The sequence below is a fragment of the Mastigoproctus giganteus genome, chromosome 7, assembly GCF_048544385.1.
Source record: "Mastigoproctus giganteus isolate SK-2022 chromosome 7, ASM4854438v1, whole genome shotgun sequence".
NCBI classification, from domain to species: domain Eukaryota; kingdom Metazoa; phylum Arthropoda; class Arachnida; order Uropygi; family Thelyphonidae; genus Mastigoproctus; species Mastigoproctus giganteus.
Genome location: NC_143581.1, coordinates 168,924,085 through 168,941,872, shown reverse-complemented (window position 1 = coordinate 168,941,872; position 17,788 = coordinate 168,924,085). Strand labels below are relative to the sequence as shown.

At 35.2% G+C, this 17,788-nt stretch overlaps 1 protein-coding gene across 4 annotated transcripts in view; it reads left to right on the top strand.

Moving 5' to 3' along the window:
- Positions 1–17,788, top strand: part of LOC150083322 (sodium/potassium/calcium exchanger Nckx30C-like) — a 238,400-nt gene that overhangs the window by 189,775 nt on the left and 30,837 nt on the right. For 3 of the 4 annotated variants that reach the window (XM_090377179.1, XM_090377177.1, XM_090377178.1), the window contains exons 4-6: positions 6,275–6,600; positions 15,662–15,853; positions 17,382–17,534. In XM_090377179.1, coding sequence (XP_090233305.1) covers positions 6,275–6,600; positions 15,662–15,853; positions 17,382–17,534 — 671 coding nt within the window. The remainder of the gene's footprint in view (positions 1–6,274; positions 6,601–15,661; positions 15,854–17,381; positions 17,535–17,788) is intronic. The other variant, XM_090377180.1, reaches the window with a different exon arrangement.

Below are 17,788 nucleotides of genomic sequence, written 5' to 3'. Positions count from 1 at the left end.
TTTCATTAGAACAATTAGAATTTGAGAAATTAGGTGTCACAGTGTTACACGCCTTTGTAGGACAACTTTGTGACAACCATTCTGCTATCACTCCTTTGTATTTCAACATCTGTCATAGTGTTGTACCTATAAATGACTAATTTGGGACAATTAAAGGATAAACGGAAGCAAATCATTCAGCATTTTCGATGGAACAATGTCATGAATGCATTTTATTAATATTAGCTTACAGTACTTCAGCACAAACATTTTTTATAGAATATAGGGTAGAAACTTTACTAAAAACAACAAAAATGAACCCTTCAAAGCAGTTGGTACACACTTCATTACTCATTACGTTCAAAACAACTGTGGTATTTCTGGAACTTCAAAAATTGCTCGCTTCCCCCTTTGCTTAGGAGCATTTATTTTACATACAATCTCCTTGTCTTCGTACCAAATTTCGTCTTTTTCCGCAGGCCATCTCCAGTGTTTACCTACTGGTTCCATTGCATTGATTAGTGTCCCTTGGTGAAGAAGCCCTCCAACGTATTGTAGTCAAACCATCCAGAAGGAGTGCAGTTATATCTTGCACCTGCAGGACCAGCTTTAGTCCATGTATTCCACAAATGTTTGGACTTGTAGCGCACATAAAGTGGAGCAAGCTGGCCATCTGGATTTCCACAAAACATTATGGAAGTGTAAGCTCTTGTGGAGCTCCTAATTTTTTCAGGGTATTTTGTACCTCTTTTTGTGATTATTTTACAAGAGCGTGGGTCGTCTACAAGGTTCGTCTCGTCGTAGTTACAAATATTTGCACTTGGAACTCCAAGTTCTGCTTGCAAGTGGTCAAAAAAATTAACAACATCCTCAACTTCTGCTCTTGAAATTGATATATTTTGAGCAAATCTTTCCATAAGAATTTTATGGCGACCCATGAAGGAGTTTTGCAGGTCAACTCGTGGAAAATTTATTTCTTAAAAATAAACACTGTACGGCCCACGCGGTCCAGATAGAATTTCACTATGCACCTCAGGTCGAATCTTGTCGGCGGAAAACCATAATTTGACATCACAATACAATGAGAAACGAAAGCCTGTTCCTCAGTTTCACTAAAAACAGTTAGATGTCCTGGGGTGGCATCATGTTTCCCTTTCAGCTTTAACCATAGGGTGTTTCTATGTATCCCATACCTAAAAAATAAAATTATTAATTACGGTAGTATTAAATTATTTTTCTAAATTTAAAACAGAATACTGATACAAACTACTTGAAACTTACTTTTCAGCTGCTTTTCGTAAGGATATTTGATTTAATTTCATTAAGGGCCTCTGTCAGCGTAGCATCAGTATAATTTCGATATTGACATGACCCAACTTCTGCATTTTCGGGCATTTTTATACTCTAAAGCAGATAAGTTATTATAAATGCAATAAAATAAAAGCAAAAGTTTTGAAATATCATGGTGCAACTTTGCGACACCGCAATTTACTGTCACAATGTTGTACTCCATACGTTCTACTTATTTTCAAGAAAAATAAAGTAAAACACTTATTTAAAATTTTACTTTTTATAAAATTATCACAAAACATAATATATTAAAATAAACTTACTTTCAAATCCACTGCACTTGGAGTTTTTCTGTATCAAAACAAAGTTTCAACAGCTTCCTAAAAATGATATTCGCAAGCGACACACAATGGCTGCACTAGGCCGCTTGAAGGTTGTGATAGTAGTTTTAACAGTTACAACAGATGGAAGCAAAATTCTGGGGCTAATTTTGCCCTCGGACGGATTGCAGAATGCCCGGTAAAATCAAAAATAAGTCACGCGGGCGTAGGTGTCACAAAGTTGTCCTGGTTTACGGTGTGGAAATTTGTTGTAGATGCTTCTACCAGGAATTCTGTCCATGTCTCTCTGTTCGGATTATAGGTTCTAGACCACTATCACTGTAACCAGGCGTGTTTTCCGTATCCTAATTATAGTAAGTCTGTGCACTTATCGGGGAGGGGTAGCCAGGAAGGCGAAAAGCTCAGCTTTAATACACCACTTTGTACAAGACAGAGGTTCTCTGTCGGCCAACACGTCTACTTGCTACATTCAACTATGTTCTAGTGGATTTGTTTGCCTTTGGTCCTGGGACAGGGTCAATACCTGTTGAATACATGGATATATCATGTAGTACCTAAGTAACCCTGGCGTCCGATATTTGTGTATGTCGTACCAGCTAATTTGTGAGTAAACGTCCCATCGTGGGGCTGCGAGGTGGACGGGGAGAGCCCTAATGGTACCGACGTTTTCTCAGGAGTAATTCAGCATTTTCTCTTCGTGAAGAATTTTCGGATTCTGATACAAGGAGATTTTTTCAGCTTTTCTAAAAGCCGCAAAATTATCCAAAGATTCCAACTAACCATCCCCCCATAGCCTTAACTATTTATATAGGTAAAAAATAATGAATGCTCGGATTAGTGTGGTATTTTGAAACAAGGTAGTTACTTTCTAGAACACAGTATGCATTTCGTCTAGGCAGGTCTACATTAGACCACTTAATTAGTCCTTGAAGCTGGTATATCTGTGATGCTTTTATAAAATCAGATATCTTGGTGGCTGTATTTTTGATATCGAAAAATTTTATGATATTGCCTGGTGATTTGGAGTTTTAAAGACCTCCATAAGCTTGGCTTGAGAGGGACATCCCTTTTTTTATGAAAGTCTTATCTGGCAGAATATTTCAGGCGCAGTCTTTTCTCTTTGATTTACCAAAAAGTGTACCGCCGGGAATCTGTGTCAAGCATAACAGGTTTTGTCACAGGATAACTTTGTAGCAATCCATCTACCGCAAACAGTTTTCAGTGATCATTGAAGACTTCGCATTTTTGGCCAGTCTTTAAACAGTCATAGCGACAATTGTATTACGGCACCAACCACCTCAGAAAATGGCCATTCGACGATGAATTTGGATATTCATCACAAAAAGTGCCCGTCCATTTCTGTCATAATAGAATCTTCATCCCGACCTTAAATTAATACTAGATAAAGACTAATCTTTCGGAGATCTGTTCTCCCTTGAAATGAAATCCCAAGTGATCCAGACAAAGTTAAAACGTATGGCTATTTCTGTATAAGCAACAAGGATATTTTTTATCTAAAATGGTACATGGATGACCATCGAAGGAAATTTAAAGAAACTCTCATTGTCACTTGTTTATTTTATCATTTCTATATACCAGACGTACTGAAAGGTAATAAGTATCAAATGTCAATTTTGTGGAAAACTCATGGTTGTGATAGTAGAAATGTAATTGAGAGATAAAACACTCCACCAGACTTTTCCCCTAATCAAGATTCAATAAATATACTATTATTGAATGGAATTTTCTTGCGGTCCATATTTTATTACAATGTTTTTCAACCACTTATGTGACCATAATCCTAAGTAATATCAGACTCCCGTGGCACACTAATTACCAATTAACGGAACTTGGGTCCAATATTCTCGACGTTTTTCTCAATTGTTTCTAGCTTTAACTTAATATTATTTTAATGTAAATGAATTTTATATAACTCGCTACAATTTGCCAATTTGAAGCACTTAATTATCACAGATCATGATGGCAAAATTAAATTAATTTTAAATAAACTTTCTGTGCAGATTCATAATTTATAAGCTTTAAATTACACAGATGAAGCTTTAAAGCTAAACCTTTTAGAGTATTTTATTATTATCCGTTGTAGTACCAAAACTTTATATAAAAGTAGGAAACTCGTGTTGACTACAATCAAGTATTGAAGTGGCTAATTTAGATTGTCCTAAGACAAGTTTGGTTGTTGTAATGTCCTTCGAATCCTACATTGTTAATTTATTTGTTGTGATATGTTAGTTTTAATTAACTAAATAATTCAATTGAAGTAAAAGCTCCCAAAATGAAGATGGAATTCATTGAGTGTCACACATTTCTTCTAATCCGAGATTGTTGGTTTATGCACTGTCTAATAAGATTTAACGCTAGCAGTGTTATATCTTATCTGAAATTCAGAAGGTTTCATAATATTAAACCATAGTGGCGACACATTTGTTAAGATGGACTGCGCTATCGCTATTTTTTGTTTCGATCTCTCACGTTGAAATAAGACAAGAATCTATTTCCCAGGAACGTTGTGTAATGTTTTCTTATTATCCCCATTTTAACTATTCTTAGTTAGGTTTTTTCTGTACAAGAAATTTTTAATTATTTAAGGAAAACCGAGCCATTTAATTATTGATCAAATGTTCTTACTTCAACCCTTTTTAAAGTAATGGAGGAATCCATTAGCAGCCAACTTTTACTCCTTCTGGAAGCCGCCTATCTAATTAATGATTGCCACTATAGATTGTGTTGTTGTCGATCCACAGGGGATCTTTTGCTTACGTCATCCTTCTGTGAACAGATTTTATGAAATGTTAAGAGAAACTGAATTTGCCATTTCAAACGAATTTGTGGCTTCGCATAAATAGATTTCTGCCTTGTGTGTGGGCTATTGTTTGCGTTTTTAAACAGTTTTTTTTTTTTTTTCTGGGTTTGATAGTAAATGTATTTTTATCCCCGGGTATCTTCGCTAATGTGCAGATACCTCTGCCATTTCAAATAGTTATTTTTAAAATGCACCAGTGAACTTCCATTAATTTCAGTACTATCCACAGTTTTCTCGATGTCTGGCTCTTTCTGTTTCAGACTTCCAACAATTGTAACTACTCAACAACGAGTCCTCCATTAATTTACAAATGTTTACTAGAATGTACTCAAGTTCAGTACTACTATTTATCCATTACTGGAGTACTAACATCTCTGCTATTGTAATTAAAGGAATGACCAACTGATATTAAAGGTCTGAAAAGAATAACCAACTGATGGAAAAACACGGAGTTATCGTAAATAGGGCGTTGAAAGCCGTTCATTGATCAGGATTGTGGTTAGTCGGTGTAAGGAGGAGGGAATATGTTTAACCGTGACTTTTCTGAGTTTTTCAGCCCTAACAACGTGCAAATCGGCCAGTACGTATAAATGCACTAGTGGAATCAGTAATAAATTGGCACAAAATAGTCTAAACTAAGGTGCTGACAAGTGAGCTTATGGGATGTGTATTATCCGTATCATAGCAAGGTTCATAGGGTCTTCATCTTGACTTAGATTCTCTCCAGTGTTATTCACTCAGCCAATAGACTAACCCTCTTTGACGGATTCCTTTCGAACCGGATTTTTGAAACCCTTGGGCACATACATCAGATTGTGGTTTGTCGTCTTATAGGATCGATGTCAAGGCTGTTTTTGATCTCCGGTGCAGACAAAAGAAGAAATGTTTCATATTTCAATCGGGTATTCGCAATACAATCATCGTTTCTATTGTTTGTCTTTCGATAAAATATAATCTGCACATATTTCAGATAATAGTGAGATTTCTTTACAAGGTTGATTTTCTGTATTTCGTTTTATCTGTTTTTAATCTGAAACGCATTCTGCATTCCGTCTACAGTCTTAAAAATCCAGATTTTTCTGTTCTGTCGTTGTAATTATTCTTAACAGATTTTACTCTATAAAAATTCGAAATCAATTTAATGATAGAATATTTTCACATCTGGTGTGGTCCTAAAAGACTTATTGAAATTCCTCTGTCAAATCCACTTCATTCTTGTAGTAGTCATCTATTCGTGTTAAGTCCATATTCAGTCGATGAATCTTCACTTAGTTCATTTTTGTAACAACCACAAGTTTTTACCTCCGACATAGTCTGTTCTCAATACTGAGATGCTATCCATTCTGAAACCTTTAACGTTGGTATGATTTATAAAAAAAAAAAAAAAAAAGCGAAAATCGCAGGAGCCTTAAATTTAAACAAGTAAATCACTCTAAAAGGAAAGATCTAAGTTCGAAAGCGTAGATGGGGTCTGGTTGTAATAATGGCATTGCTATCAAATGCGATATCACGTATATTGGATTCAAGTTGAATCCCGGATCTTCTACTTGCATCTTTTTTGATTTATTATATCAGGACAGAGGTAGTGTTCACTTTTTAGATAATTATTTGCATTATATCTAAATGGAAAATATTGGTTCATTAAAATTATCAGCTTCAGTTCTTTTTTTGCTTTTATAATTCAGCTTAAAGACTTAATTTAAAATATTCTGCAATTTTAAAATTCTGCAATACTTACACTCGTAATATGATAATAATTTATGTACTTGTACATTGATATACTCAACATATTGAGCTGAGCTTTTGGAATTAGGGAGTAAGAGAGGCATATTGACTTTTCCAGGAAAAGTTGACGAGAAGGCGTCTCAACTTCATGCAATAGCGTCGCTTCGTGTGCTTCTGGATGCTACGAAAACAAACGGTGGACATCCTTCTGGACCAACTCAAGCCGTTACGTCCTTGAATGGAGGATGTTGCTCAGCTTGCCCTACTTGCCCTGCCTGTGTAGCCTGTCCCTCGTGCTCTAGGCCCGTTGCTAAAACGGTGTCTAGTGAAACCACGATAACTAGTCTTAACAACGGAGTAGTGCCTCCTGACACTAACGTAAGTGGAACCGAAGGGGAAAATACGCACGGTTTGGATCCTTTAACGAACTTCCAGAATTTCCAGGTGAGTTATTTCATTTGCATTTTTTTAAAAAATTTTACTCAATTATGTCAATTGGATTCATTAATTAAAACTATAGAAACCAGCTTTCTATTGCAGGATCAACAAACGCTTTGGCACCGACTCCAAAACTCAAAAGCATATGCTTAGAAGTGAAATAAATACTTTTTTTCTTTGCGATTAATAAAAATCCACCCAACAATTTGGGAAAACCGCAAGTGCTCCTTGAGGGTCAATTAAATTTTATTGATTTTGCTTTACGTTTCTCGAAAGCTAAGCTTGAAAGAATTATTTAGAAATTTAATATTGACATCGGTTTAGAGTTATTACTTTAAATCGATACTAAATCGATGTTGCTTTCATCTATTTAACTGGCTTCTTTAAGCAACTTATATGAAAACACTAAATTCGCAGTTCGTTCTGTTTTAATATTTTTTATATATTTAAACTAGCTACTAATGAATCCGATCTTTGCCCTTGTTATTTGACCTCCTCTTAGTAAACGCTGTAAAAATTAATCCAGATGATTTTCAGAATTTTGAGTGGAGAATTTTACATCAGTAATGAATATTTGGGAGTGAATTAAACGAAACCTAACGAGGCGTAAGAAATTCGTTACTAAAATTATACGAACTTTGCTTATTTAAGATGTACTGTCCAATCAAAATATTACGAACCGTAATCTGCTCTAACAGGGTGCAAACAAAATTCATTCATATCAAAAATTCATATGTTCACGCTTTAATGTTGGTAACTTGAATACTATCAGCATGGTCAACCACAACTCAATGTGGAGATGGGAAAAATATGTGATACAAGCCACTTCCAAAGGACTTATTGGTGCGCAAGAAGTCCTTTGAAAGAATGGACTACAGTGAAAAGAACTATGGAGATCACAGGAATTTTGAAGGCTATGGTATTCAGAAATTACAAAAGGTGATTAAAAGACTGGCATCCACATCCGGAAGACGTAAGTGTGGCAAAAATAACACGAGGAGGACTGCAGAAGTTTCGTCAAGCTGCGAGGTTACTCGCTGAGCAACTAAGTCGAGAAAATACTTTCAGCCTAGGTTAAGATTAATGGGCATAATACGAGAGTTTAGTTTCTTAATATTTTGGTCGAGCAGTACCATCAGTTGTATTGTTCGAATTTTCGCCTTTCTATAGTTTCACTAATCAATAAGTCGGTCGTTCTGAGTATGCTTGACCTCTGATAGCTGTGTAAAAATATAATGAAATCGGCACATACGTAGAACGAGTTATTTGTTTTGATTTTTGCAGTGAATTAAACTATTTGTAATACAATACTACGAAAATAACTTTTCGGATGGATTGAAAAAAAAAAAAAATCTTTACAAAACCGAATAAATGTGATCCGGTTTGCTTATGATTCAACAGTTGCAACAGAAGGTGCGAAGAAATCAGAGTCATTTTATAGAAAATGAAATTCTAAGCAGGATTGAATTAAAACGCATAATTCTGAGTTTTAATTCAATTCTATGATAATGATTACACGCAATAGTTAGGTGCACGTGACTTCATCGTAATCAATACTGTATATGTATACATAAGTAAATTTGTTACAGACAGTGTAGGTTTGGAATTTAAGCAGATCTTCCAACCCCCAATTCCCTTTAGTGGAACTCTTCCTGCCTCTGTTACTCTTTTTAATATGTTGCGCCATTCGTCTTCGATCAGTCTCTTCACCCGTGCTTTGCATTAGTTGAGTTAATCTGTTTTCCACTAGCACTTTTGTGCCAATTTGCATGCGTAACTTGCTTAGCATTCATTTAATTCTGTTGGCTTGCATTTTGGTGCACGATCATAGTCGCGTAGTCAGTGGGCAAGCATGGAGTTCCACACGTTGCATGTGATGCCACGAATTATGTTAGCGTTTTGTAGTTTGTTTTGTAAACTTCTCTGATCCAAAGTGGCCGCTCGAAGTAGACAAACTAATTTTATTTCTATTAGGGGGGGGGACATCAGAGAAGAAACTGCTTCCTTATCACCAATCCACTGACGTACTTATACTAGTCCCTCGCAACTCATTTTGCATTGCCTGTGGCAACGCACCAGAGATACTGCTGCCATGGCAAAGTAATCTTTAGTCCAATCTTTAGTTCTCAATCTTTAGTCGTTAATCAACGTTGCGTAACATTTCACGTAGGTAGTTAACGAGGTCTTTGTCAATATTTCCACCGTCTTGTCCGCTTTTTTCGCATCTTGACCGATAGCTGAGTACCCTGAATGCAGAGGTAGGGGCTCCAACCTGTGCATGCTTATTAATATGCCTCGATTTCATTACGTTTCTCACCAAATGATTCAGCTTGGTATTATTACTTCAGTACTTCACGGATTTTGAGTTTCTTTTCATGCTACTCTGTCAAACAACTCTTGATGCTGTGGCGAGTATCATTACTACACTGTTCTCAACCAATTACAATAAAGGCGATTATTATATTTTATAAAATCTTCTTTCGAAACCGAGCCCTAAACCATTTAAAATATTTTCCCGAGTCACTTGGCATCATTCTTCATCTGCGCAGCACTGTTAGAAGCTAGTTTTTTTTCTCACTCCGTAGCCGAGTGGTCAGGAGCGAGAGTGCAGTAGCACACGCTCTTTGAGTAGACCGGGGTTCAAGCCCCTGACTGCTAAATACGGTCGATCTGTCAACCCACACTGGACCATCGTGGTAGATTATGGTCCATTTCCCTCAGCATGAATTGTTGAGGAGGCTTCCATTCTGCAGTGGCTTGATAATGGCTGCAGTTTACCTTTTTTAACTGCAGTTTGCTTCCAATGCTTATCATTGAGCAGATTATAGTTTCTTGTTCTATTGTAAGTGTACGTCGCATGATTACTTATTTCATGTTTCCACCTACTTTCTTTTTAATCTGTTGGAATTCGCTATTGTTTTCTTTAAAACAGTTCTGAAACTTTTTTTCCGTGAAGAAATATCTTGGTTCTTCCTCATACACACAGCGATAAGCTAAGAATGATGCTTTCTATTAGTCTACCGCGGGATTTCAATCATTAACATAATTATCAAACATAGGACTAAATTGTTTTTCAGTTCATTTCATGTTAATGTTGGCTCCACGCTTTGAAGCTTTCAAATGACTCATCAGAAATAAATTAGTGAGAGAGGTATTCCTTACGGCCATATACATAACCTTATGATATTTAGTTAGCTGCGCTGATGACAATGAAAGAGTGAAAAAAAATTATTTAATTTCACTTATTTCCCATTATAATTGACAGTTACCTTGGCCGGTTAGCCTTTTTTTGAAGACCGTCATTAGGCTGAAAGCACGCGATAGTCCCGCTGGATCTTGGAAGCGAAATAAAAATAATCTAGAACGCACCTACCTAAGCTCTTTCCTTTCTCATTGGTTCCTTCTTTCGCTAGATGAGGTGGTTAGGCGTGGTCTACTGTGAAATATTTTGTGGTTAGTATTGAAGGGCGTTAGCTATGTGAATTCCTCTTCCCAAATAGCAAATCCACAGAGATTTTGTTCCACTCTTATTTAATTAGATCAATTTATTAGTCAAAACTGAAACTGTGCTTCCAAAAAGAGTATAAATCAGATGAGTCCAAGTGCGTTGCATCGAATAAACTTTGATCCTATCTGTTGGTGTTATAATTTAGTGTTGAATGCCAAAATCTGGACATTTAGCTTCACGTGAGAGACAAATGACAATATTGATTTTCTTGAACCCCGACTGCTTTTAACATAAAAACTGGAACCAACTAACGTTGCTAGGTATCTTGACCCTAATCGACATTGAGTACAAAAGAGTTCTCAACTTGACTATCTGGAACACATGAGCGGGTTTCCAAATGTTTTGATGTACTATACTAGAAAAATTGCCCATTCTTTCACGTTGTGCGCCCTCTAGTTTAAAACTACCATGTGAAAATAAATATATAGTTTCACACTGATCTTTGAAAATATTTGTTCATATTAATATTCAATTCTTCTGTTTTATGTAGTTTTCTTCAATATTTAATAAGGGTGTTGTGTTACGATTGCTGGAGTTTCACATTAGCTTTAATCGATATTAGATTGTTCTTGGTGAGGGAGGAACTGCTGCTGTGGATGGAACAGACACAGTTTAATAATATAATGGCTGCCATTAATGGAGGTAGAAATGATTCTTACGCTACTTCACACTCATAGGAAGGGTGAGCAATTTTTTACCTCAAGTACAATGACTGAATACAACTAATGGTGAAATAGAGAATGCACTAAAGAAGATGAGTATGAAAACCACATCTTAATTGGGTGTATAGTGATGGTAGAAGTCTAACGTTAGAATTGCAGGGGGAATATTTAGCACAGTGCTTGAAATCAAATAAAATTGGTACACTTTAGACGTTGTCTCAGATTTTGAAATGTAGAAGTACACGCGCTTTGCATGATCTATATCTTACGAACTTTGATCTTATGTGGACATCCCGGAGTATAAACATTTAACAGAGAATTATTTTATCTATTTTTGTATTAGATTCACCTTGTTTGGTGGTGCCATACAATTTAAAAGATATTAATGGCTCAGTGGACAACGTTATTGGTCTCTAAGTTGAATATAAGCCCAAGCCGTAAGATCGAATTCTTGACGCTCGGTCTTCATCAGAAATAGAAGTATTCCTATGATCCAGATGGATCGAATTAAAGCGTAGGAATTTTACTTGGTAAAAGTCTACTTAACAAACTAGATGAATCTGCAAGCGTTGCCATAAAAGGATCTCATGAATCCAATTCTGAAATGAGCGATGCAGAGATTAATTGTGAATATATAAATTATATCGGAAAGACACGAATCTTAGAAGGGACATGGAGTTTGATTGAGAAACACATGGAAGCTCTACAAGTGTATTAACAAATACATGTATCTCTTTTTTGTCATTATTTACCATGAGTGCAGCTACCTGCTGTAGTTCTACTTTGTCTAAATAACAAGTAGAATTTATTAGGTAACAGCCAATTTAATTTTTACATATTTTAATTTAAGAATGCCGTTTTTATTAATTTTTACATAAAATGCTACTTTTAAATCAAGCGGAAACCGCTATTTAAACTGTGATAAAGGCGTCGTGTTCTATGGACGAAATTTAACCATCAAGATATGCGTTTCGGTATACACCTATGCGCCAATAACATTTTTGCAAACCTTACCGAAATATGACGCATTTCGATTGCTGCGATCTATACTTAACCAGCCATTAGGATATCTTAAAGGAATATTTAGAGCCGCACAGTTTGTCTTGAACTGTTTAAGTAACTGTTTAGAACTTAGAAACAATACAACCAAATTTTAAATTAATTAAAAATGATAGCAAAAGTATCTAAACTTTGACCTGTTTAATACATTTGAAAGTACCCGATAAATGATGAAAATAAAACAAATTTAATATCAAGTTTATGAGCTGGGATAGCCAAAGATGCATTTTTTTTACCACAAGGAGTTAATTTCATTTTTATAATTTTTTTGTTCTACCAAGAGTGTATGGCGTTTTTACCCTTGAACTTTCATTATATTAAACAGTTCAAAGTAAAAGTACAGCTGTGATTTTTTAATTAGTAGCATGGTCTAAACTTGTAACTCAACCCAGAACAACTATTAATTTTAATGAAATTTATTTATTTTGCTAAAACCGATTCGATATTAATTGCCAAAATAAAACTGAAAGTTTATAAGCTTATCAGCTAGCCCATCAAATTCTCGATAATGAGAAAATTTCTTTATTTTGGAGAATTCGCGAATTCAAAATATAGGACTACAACAAACAGATGTTAAATTTGCTTTTTTTTTTAATTGTCCACCACCACCACCAATATGTAGATCAAAGGACATCTTTGGGCAGTTTCCTACGCAGAACTATCTTTCTAGTAAAGAACAGATTTGAATAATGGTGATGACCACATGGAAAAATATTGACATAAATCCTTAATGGACGTTCGACGAATAATTTTGTCGCCTGGATGAAAACCATAACCGAGTACCACGCTTTTCACGGTGTAACAGCACATCCCCTACCGAGATGTCGCTACCCTTGAAAGGTAATTCCATGGAGAGTTATTATGATTATAACACGCTTTCCTTCTCTAAGACGCCTCTTCTAATGATAATCGCCACGTGCTGCCACCAGAATAGGCGGAGAGCTTTGATGTAATTACTTTTCCCGTGAGGTCCACGGTATAAGTTCATTGCAAAATAACATACGAGATGGTTTCTAGGACCTCTTGCAGTGTTCGTTGCGAGTTACTGAAGGAACATTTTTGCGCTCTGTGGGTTTAGTTAGAAAACCATCACGCCAAACAGTTACAACCGGCAACGAAATTAAAGGAGAAATACTTCGCCATTTTCTAACGAAATCTGAAATTACTGGCTTCAGCGGGCAATTCGGTGCGTGAAATGCGATGGATGTGCCAAAAATACTATTTCTATTACGAGTGATGAAGGAAATAATTTCTAATGATCGCAGAAAACACTGCTGATGAGAGAGTGATGCAATTTCATTACTGGGTGATTTATTTTTGATAACGAGCGAGTTGTGATGTCAGTTTTTTGCAGCACTCGCTCGTTTTGAAGAACATTTTGATGACCATTATTAGCATAGCTAAAATGTAAGGGTAATAATTTGAAACATCATCTATTCGGTACAGTTGTATGTCGGAAAAATCAATTTGCTTCCTTAATAGTCATGAAATTCGATATTTGTGTAGAAATAGTTTCGTGGACTTCTGGTCTTGGGAGATAATGTAAATGGTTATTTCCATGCTTGTTTTGTTTACAACAGATCATTTGGTTAAAATGAAACGTTTCCTTGAAATATCTCATCGAGGCTATCTGACTGGATGGTAAATCGAGATCATAAAGTTTGGCTACTACGAAGCTGAAGGTTTACTATGCCAGCTCTTCGATTTCCTTTACTTAAATTTAAATAATTCCATAAATTAATTAAAATTAATAAATGAAAGATATCCAAAGACAACTAGCTGCTTAATGAGTATAGTTCATTAGGTCAACCAATTATGGAAAGCTTTAAGAACTGACCTTTTCTTGTGAAACAGTTTTGTTAAAACTTGAAAGACTTCCAAAAACTCTGAGTTGCCTTTGCTAATAATCGAGTAACATTCTACCCGTTTGCTCTTTAGTTTCGCAGTATGAGGGGTGCTGCTGAGAAGATAGCTCGCAATCACTGAAGAAGCAAAGAATTCCTCTGTAAGCGTTTGTGATTCCATTTTATTTGTTTAGACGAATAAAATGAAATTGTTTCCCAAGAATATCGAAGCATAGTGCTTCGTTTATTCATTTTATAATTAATTAACCTGTGCAACATACTTAGAAAAGTTATCACAGCTTACCACGAGGTTTGGTAAAAGTTCTTTTTATTTTCAATCTAAAATAAAAAATCTATGAAAGTCAGGATATTCTCATCCTCTTGTTTTTTACAATTATTTTTTTTCGCAAGTAGGATTTAAATATCCCAGAAAAGGCAATGGTCTGAAAGGAACATTTTGTTGGACGCATTAAAATGAAAAGAAGAATTCTCGATAGAAATAGTTTAAAATCGAACGAATTTCGCCACAAGTTGGTTTTTTCTCATTTCTTTAAATGAGAAAAAACGCTATCACTTTATTTCTGGACTTACTGGTCCCCCAGCAGTCTAACTTTTGACGATTACTTTCGTTTGAGTAGTGCGATGCTAAGGAAACTTGTGAAGTTCTTTCTGCTGCGAGCACAAAGACCATTTATTTTATTAGGCAATTTAAATCCTGATAAAAAAAAAACATGAAGTCGAGAAAGGCCTCGAAAGCAAATATTGATATCCACTTTAAGACGAAAGTAACAAAGTTTGTAAGGAGCACAGTAACAACTTCCGGGTCATATTATTACTATGAATTCCTTAATGTTCATATTTTTGCAACGACTGCTTATTTCAAAGCAAACTGACCATGGATAAATGAACAAAATAAAAATGTCTTGATTTATAATTATTTCAACGTACTACCTTAATTTTTGTAAACCATGTTTCTCTTGTTTTGTCCCCGAGTTTAAGATTTCCTATTTTAGTTAACGCTTTGAAGTAAATCTCAATGCAAGATGATCACATTTATTATAACTGCTTTGAAATGATGAATACGATAGCATATTAATCAGAGCGATAAAATGAGACAAAATACGTAAATTTCTCATTCAAGAACATTGTTATTGAGCAATAACACAACAAACAATAGATAGATAGGATATTGAAGCAGAGTTACAAAGAATATTTGTATGACCCGTATATTAAAAATAAATGAAATTGAAAAATGCTTTTAGAAACGGTGAGTTTAAGTCGATAGCCTCTGACTATTTTTGACAAACAAATCAACGAGAAAGAATGGCTGAGTATCTGATTGACTTGTGAAAGGGTTATTCAGTTTTCGAAACATTATTCATCTAAACAAAGAAATAAGGTCCTCTAGAAGTTCTAGTATTTTGTCCTGATGTCATTGATGACATTATGACAAAGTACAATATTCGAGAGTAGCCTAAGTAAAGCCGTTTATATAATGAATTTAATGATGCAGCTGAAGGGCTGTATGTTCGTTAGACAATAAAGGAACTTGATCAAAACGTGGAGTGGACCTTTAGGCATAGTTCATTTTTCCTCTAACTGGAAATCCAACAGAAAATTAGATTAAAACGTAATTCAAAGCAGGAAAAATTGTGCTCGTGTTCTCTGAGAAAATATAAATTGACTTTTAATTGATATAAGTTGCTTCTTCTTGGGTGAACGTGAAATTATTTTAATAGTTATCGCTCTAGAAATTTTGCGTAATATTGTTTTTCTTAAAACTTATTTTTAAGGGTAATGAAAACTTCAATTAAGTATTCGAATTCTTAATTGAAATTACAATAATCGTAAATGCGCGAACACTTCGCTTAAAGACTATTTGCCTGATTCAGCTTAGGATCATTTCGGGATATCTTTTTGGCGATTGCGTGTAACTCTAACTTATATGACAGTAGGCAGACTATTGAGTTGTGTCACCTCTGATTTCTTTCTAGTCTGTGTCGTTTAATTCCCTGGCAAATGGAGTGCCAGCGGATCTTCCTGATGGCCTAGTGGGAAGAGGGAGACAGGAGAATACTCTCAACTATGGTGACAATTCCCTTCCAAAAAATACCAGCAATATCAGCACAATTCTGGCAGAAAGTAGCACACAGAATCCCACCTCAGGTCAACCTTTAACGACAGCTGTAAGTACTTGGAGTTCTGTTTATTTTTCACTCTTTCTTTTGTCTGTCTTGTTTGTTTGTTCTGGATGGTGTATAAAATGGCCAGAAAGTAAGATACTTCAGAAAAGAAATACCACCGGAGGAACTGTAATTTTCTTTAGAGCATTCAATGAATTTGAAGTGGAAGGAAATTACACTGCGATTGGATTCTACCCAAATCTGAGATATCAGCACTTGCTGGGAGAATGTGACAGTGACTGCTTACCACTTCCTGCCTTAATGAAGTATTAAAATTCACTTCATTTGATATAACTGACACAAAAAGGAAGACGAAAGAAGAGAAGATTTACTTTAAAAAATCAATTCGTAGTGTTTTGGCTGCATTACATTGAACTCAAGTTATAATGCCGCTTAATTATTAATTAAAGGTGTTGAGAGCTTTTGTATTCAATATGAATATTATATACTTCGCATAACTGTAGTTCACTTAAATATGCATAAGTATATTGCATAATCTTGTTTCTGTTCGAAACCAAACACCTCTAAACAGTTGCCAAAGTTTTACAGATCTGGAATTCAAATTAAAGTTTATTGTCGTGGTCCAAGTATTTAATTTTGAGAAAAAATACGTTTGACCACTGTTTTAACAAGTTCTGAGAATGCTATATTGCTGGACAAATTGCATACATTCTTCCCTTTTAATAGTTCAGCTTAAAATAAAACTGCAATCAATTATTGTGGGTTTGCTTTATGCAATCGAAACAATATTAAAACTACGTTACCTCATCATATATTTGAAGGACTAATTGGCAATTTCTCTTACGAAAATAAGATGCAAAGTATTTGGTGGAAATTCTGTCATCTGGAATAAAGCTTTGTATCGATGGATAGGATACTATGGTTAGTCAGGAAACTATACCAAACAATCATTAAGCATGATTTTTCAATAACATGTTGAATTTTTGGAACTTTAACACTGTTCTTGATGTAGTAGTGATGTGAAAATACTTTCGATCTCAGATGAGATAAGGTAACTGGAGAAAAAATGGTGAATAATGCGATGACTGTTTCGCAAGAATCTGATAAATACCACTGCGTTGGAAGAGACGAATAAATCGACCATAAATGTTAACTGGATTCTGACTTCTCAACCCTAAGGTTGGCTAGTCTTTTGTAACAGAAAAGAGAATTTATTCATTGGGTATCAGGACACGTCCCTCATCTGTATTCTTCTTAAAAGGTATGGCCATTTATTCCATTTTATTTTATTCTTTGCTCATGTGCCTGTGATATTTTCTACTTTCTATTTATCTTGACTCTATCCTTTTGGGCCCTTTTTATAAGCCCATTAATTTCTTTTAGTTGTTAAGAATATCAGAACTAACAGGACAATACGTTTGTTACAGTTTGAAATAATTAAGATAATTTTACTACATTCCTCTGCTCTTTTCACTTTCTTTTTAAATATTGCCAGCTGGCACTAGGAGTATTAGCAAAAGTAGTTCATCCGATTATTGACTCATTTATTTTTATCAATTCATAATTCTAGCCTCAGCCTCCACCACCTCCAGAGATGCCCGATGAAGAGGTAGAACCGCTAGACATCTCATGGCCTGACACACCTAGGAAGAGACTGAGTTATATTCTGGTAGCTCCCATTGTCTTCCCATTATGGCTAACACTTCCCGATGTACGGAGGCCTGTAAGTACATTGTTATTTAGGCTGCTTTGTGGTTATATAAATGTCCATTCATTTATTTTAGAAACTGCATTTTAATGTATATTAAATCGTTAAAGATGTTCGCAAGAATCATTTGACGACTGGGTAAATCTTCACAGGCTTTTTATCCAATTCTGAATTAACGGATCGCAATAATAAAAGTTTAAAAATAATACGCAAGAAAACTGGGTTAGCTGTGCTACCTTGTAATTAACCAACTATCCCACTGCACTCAG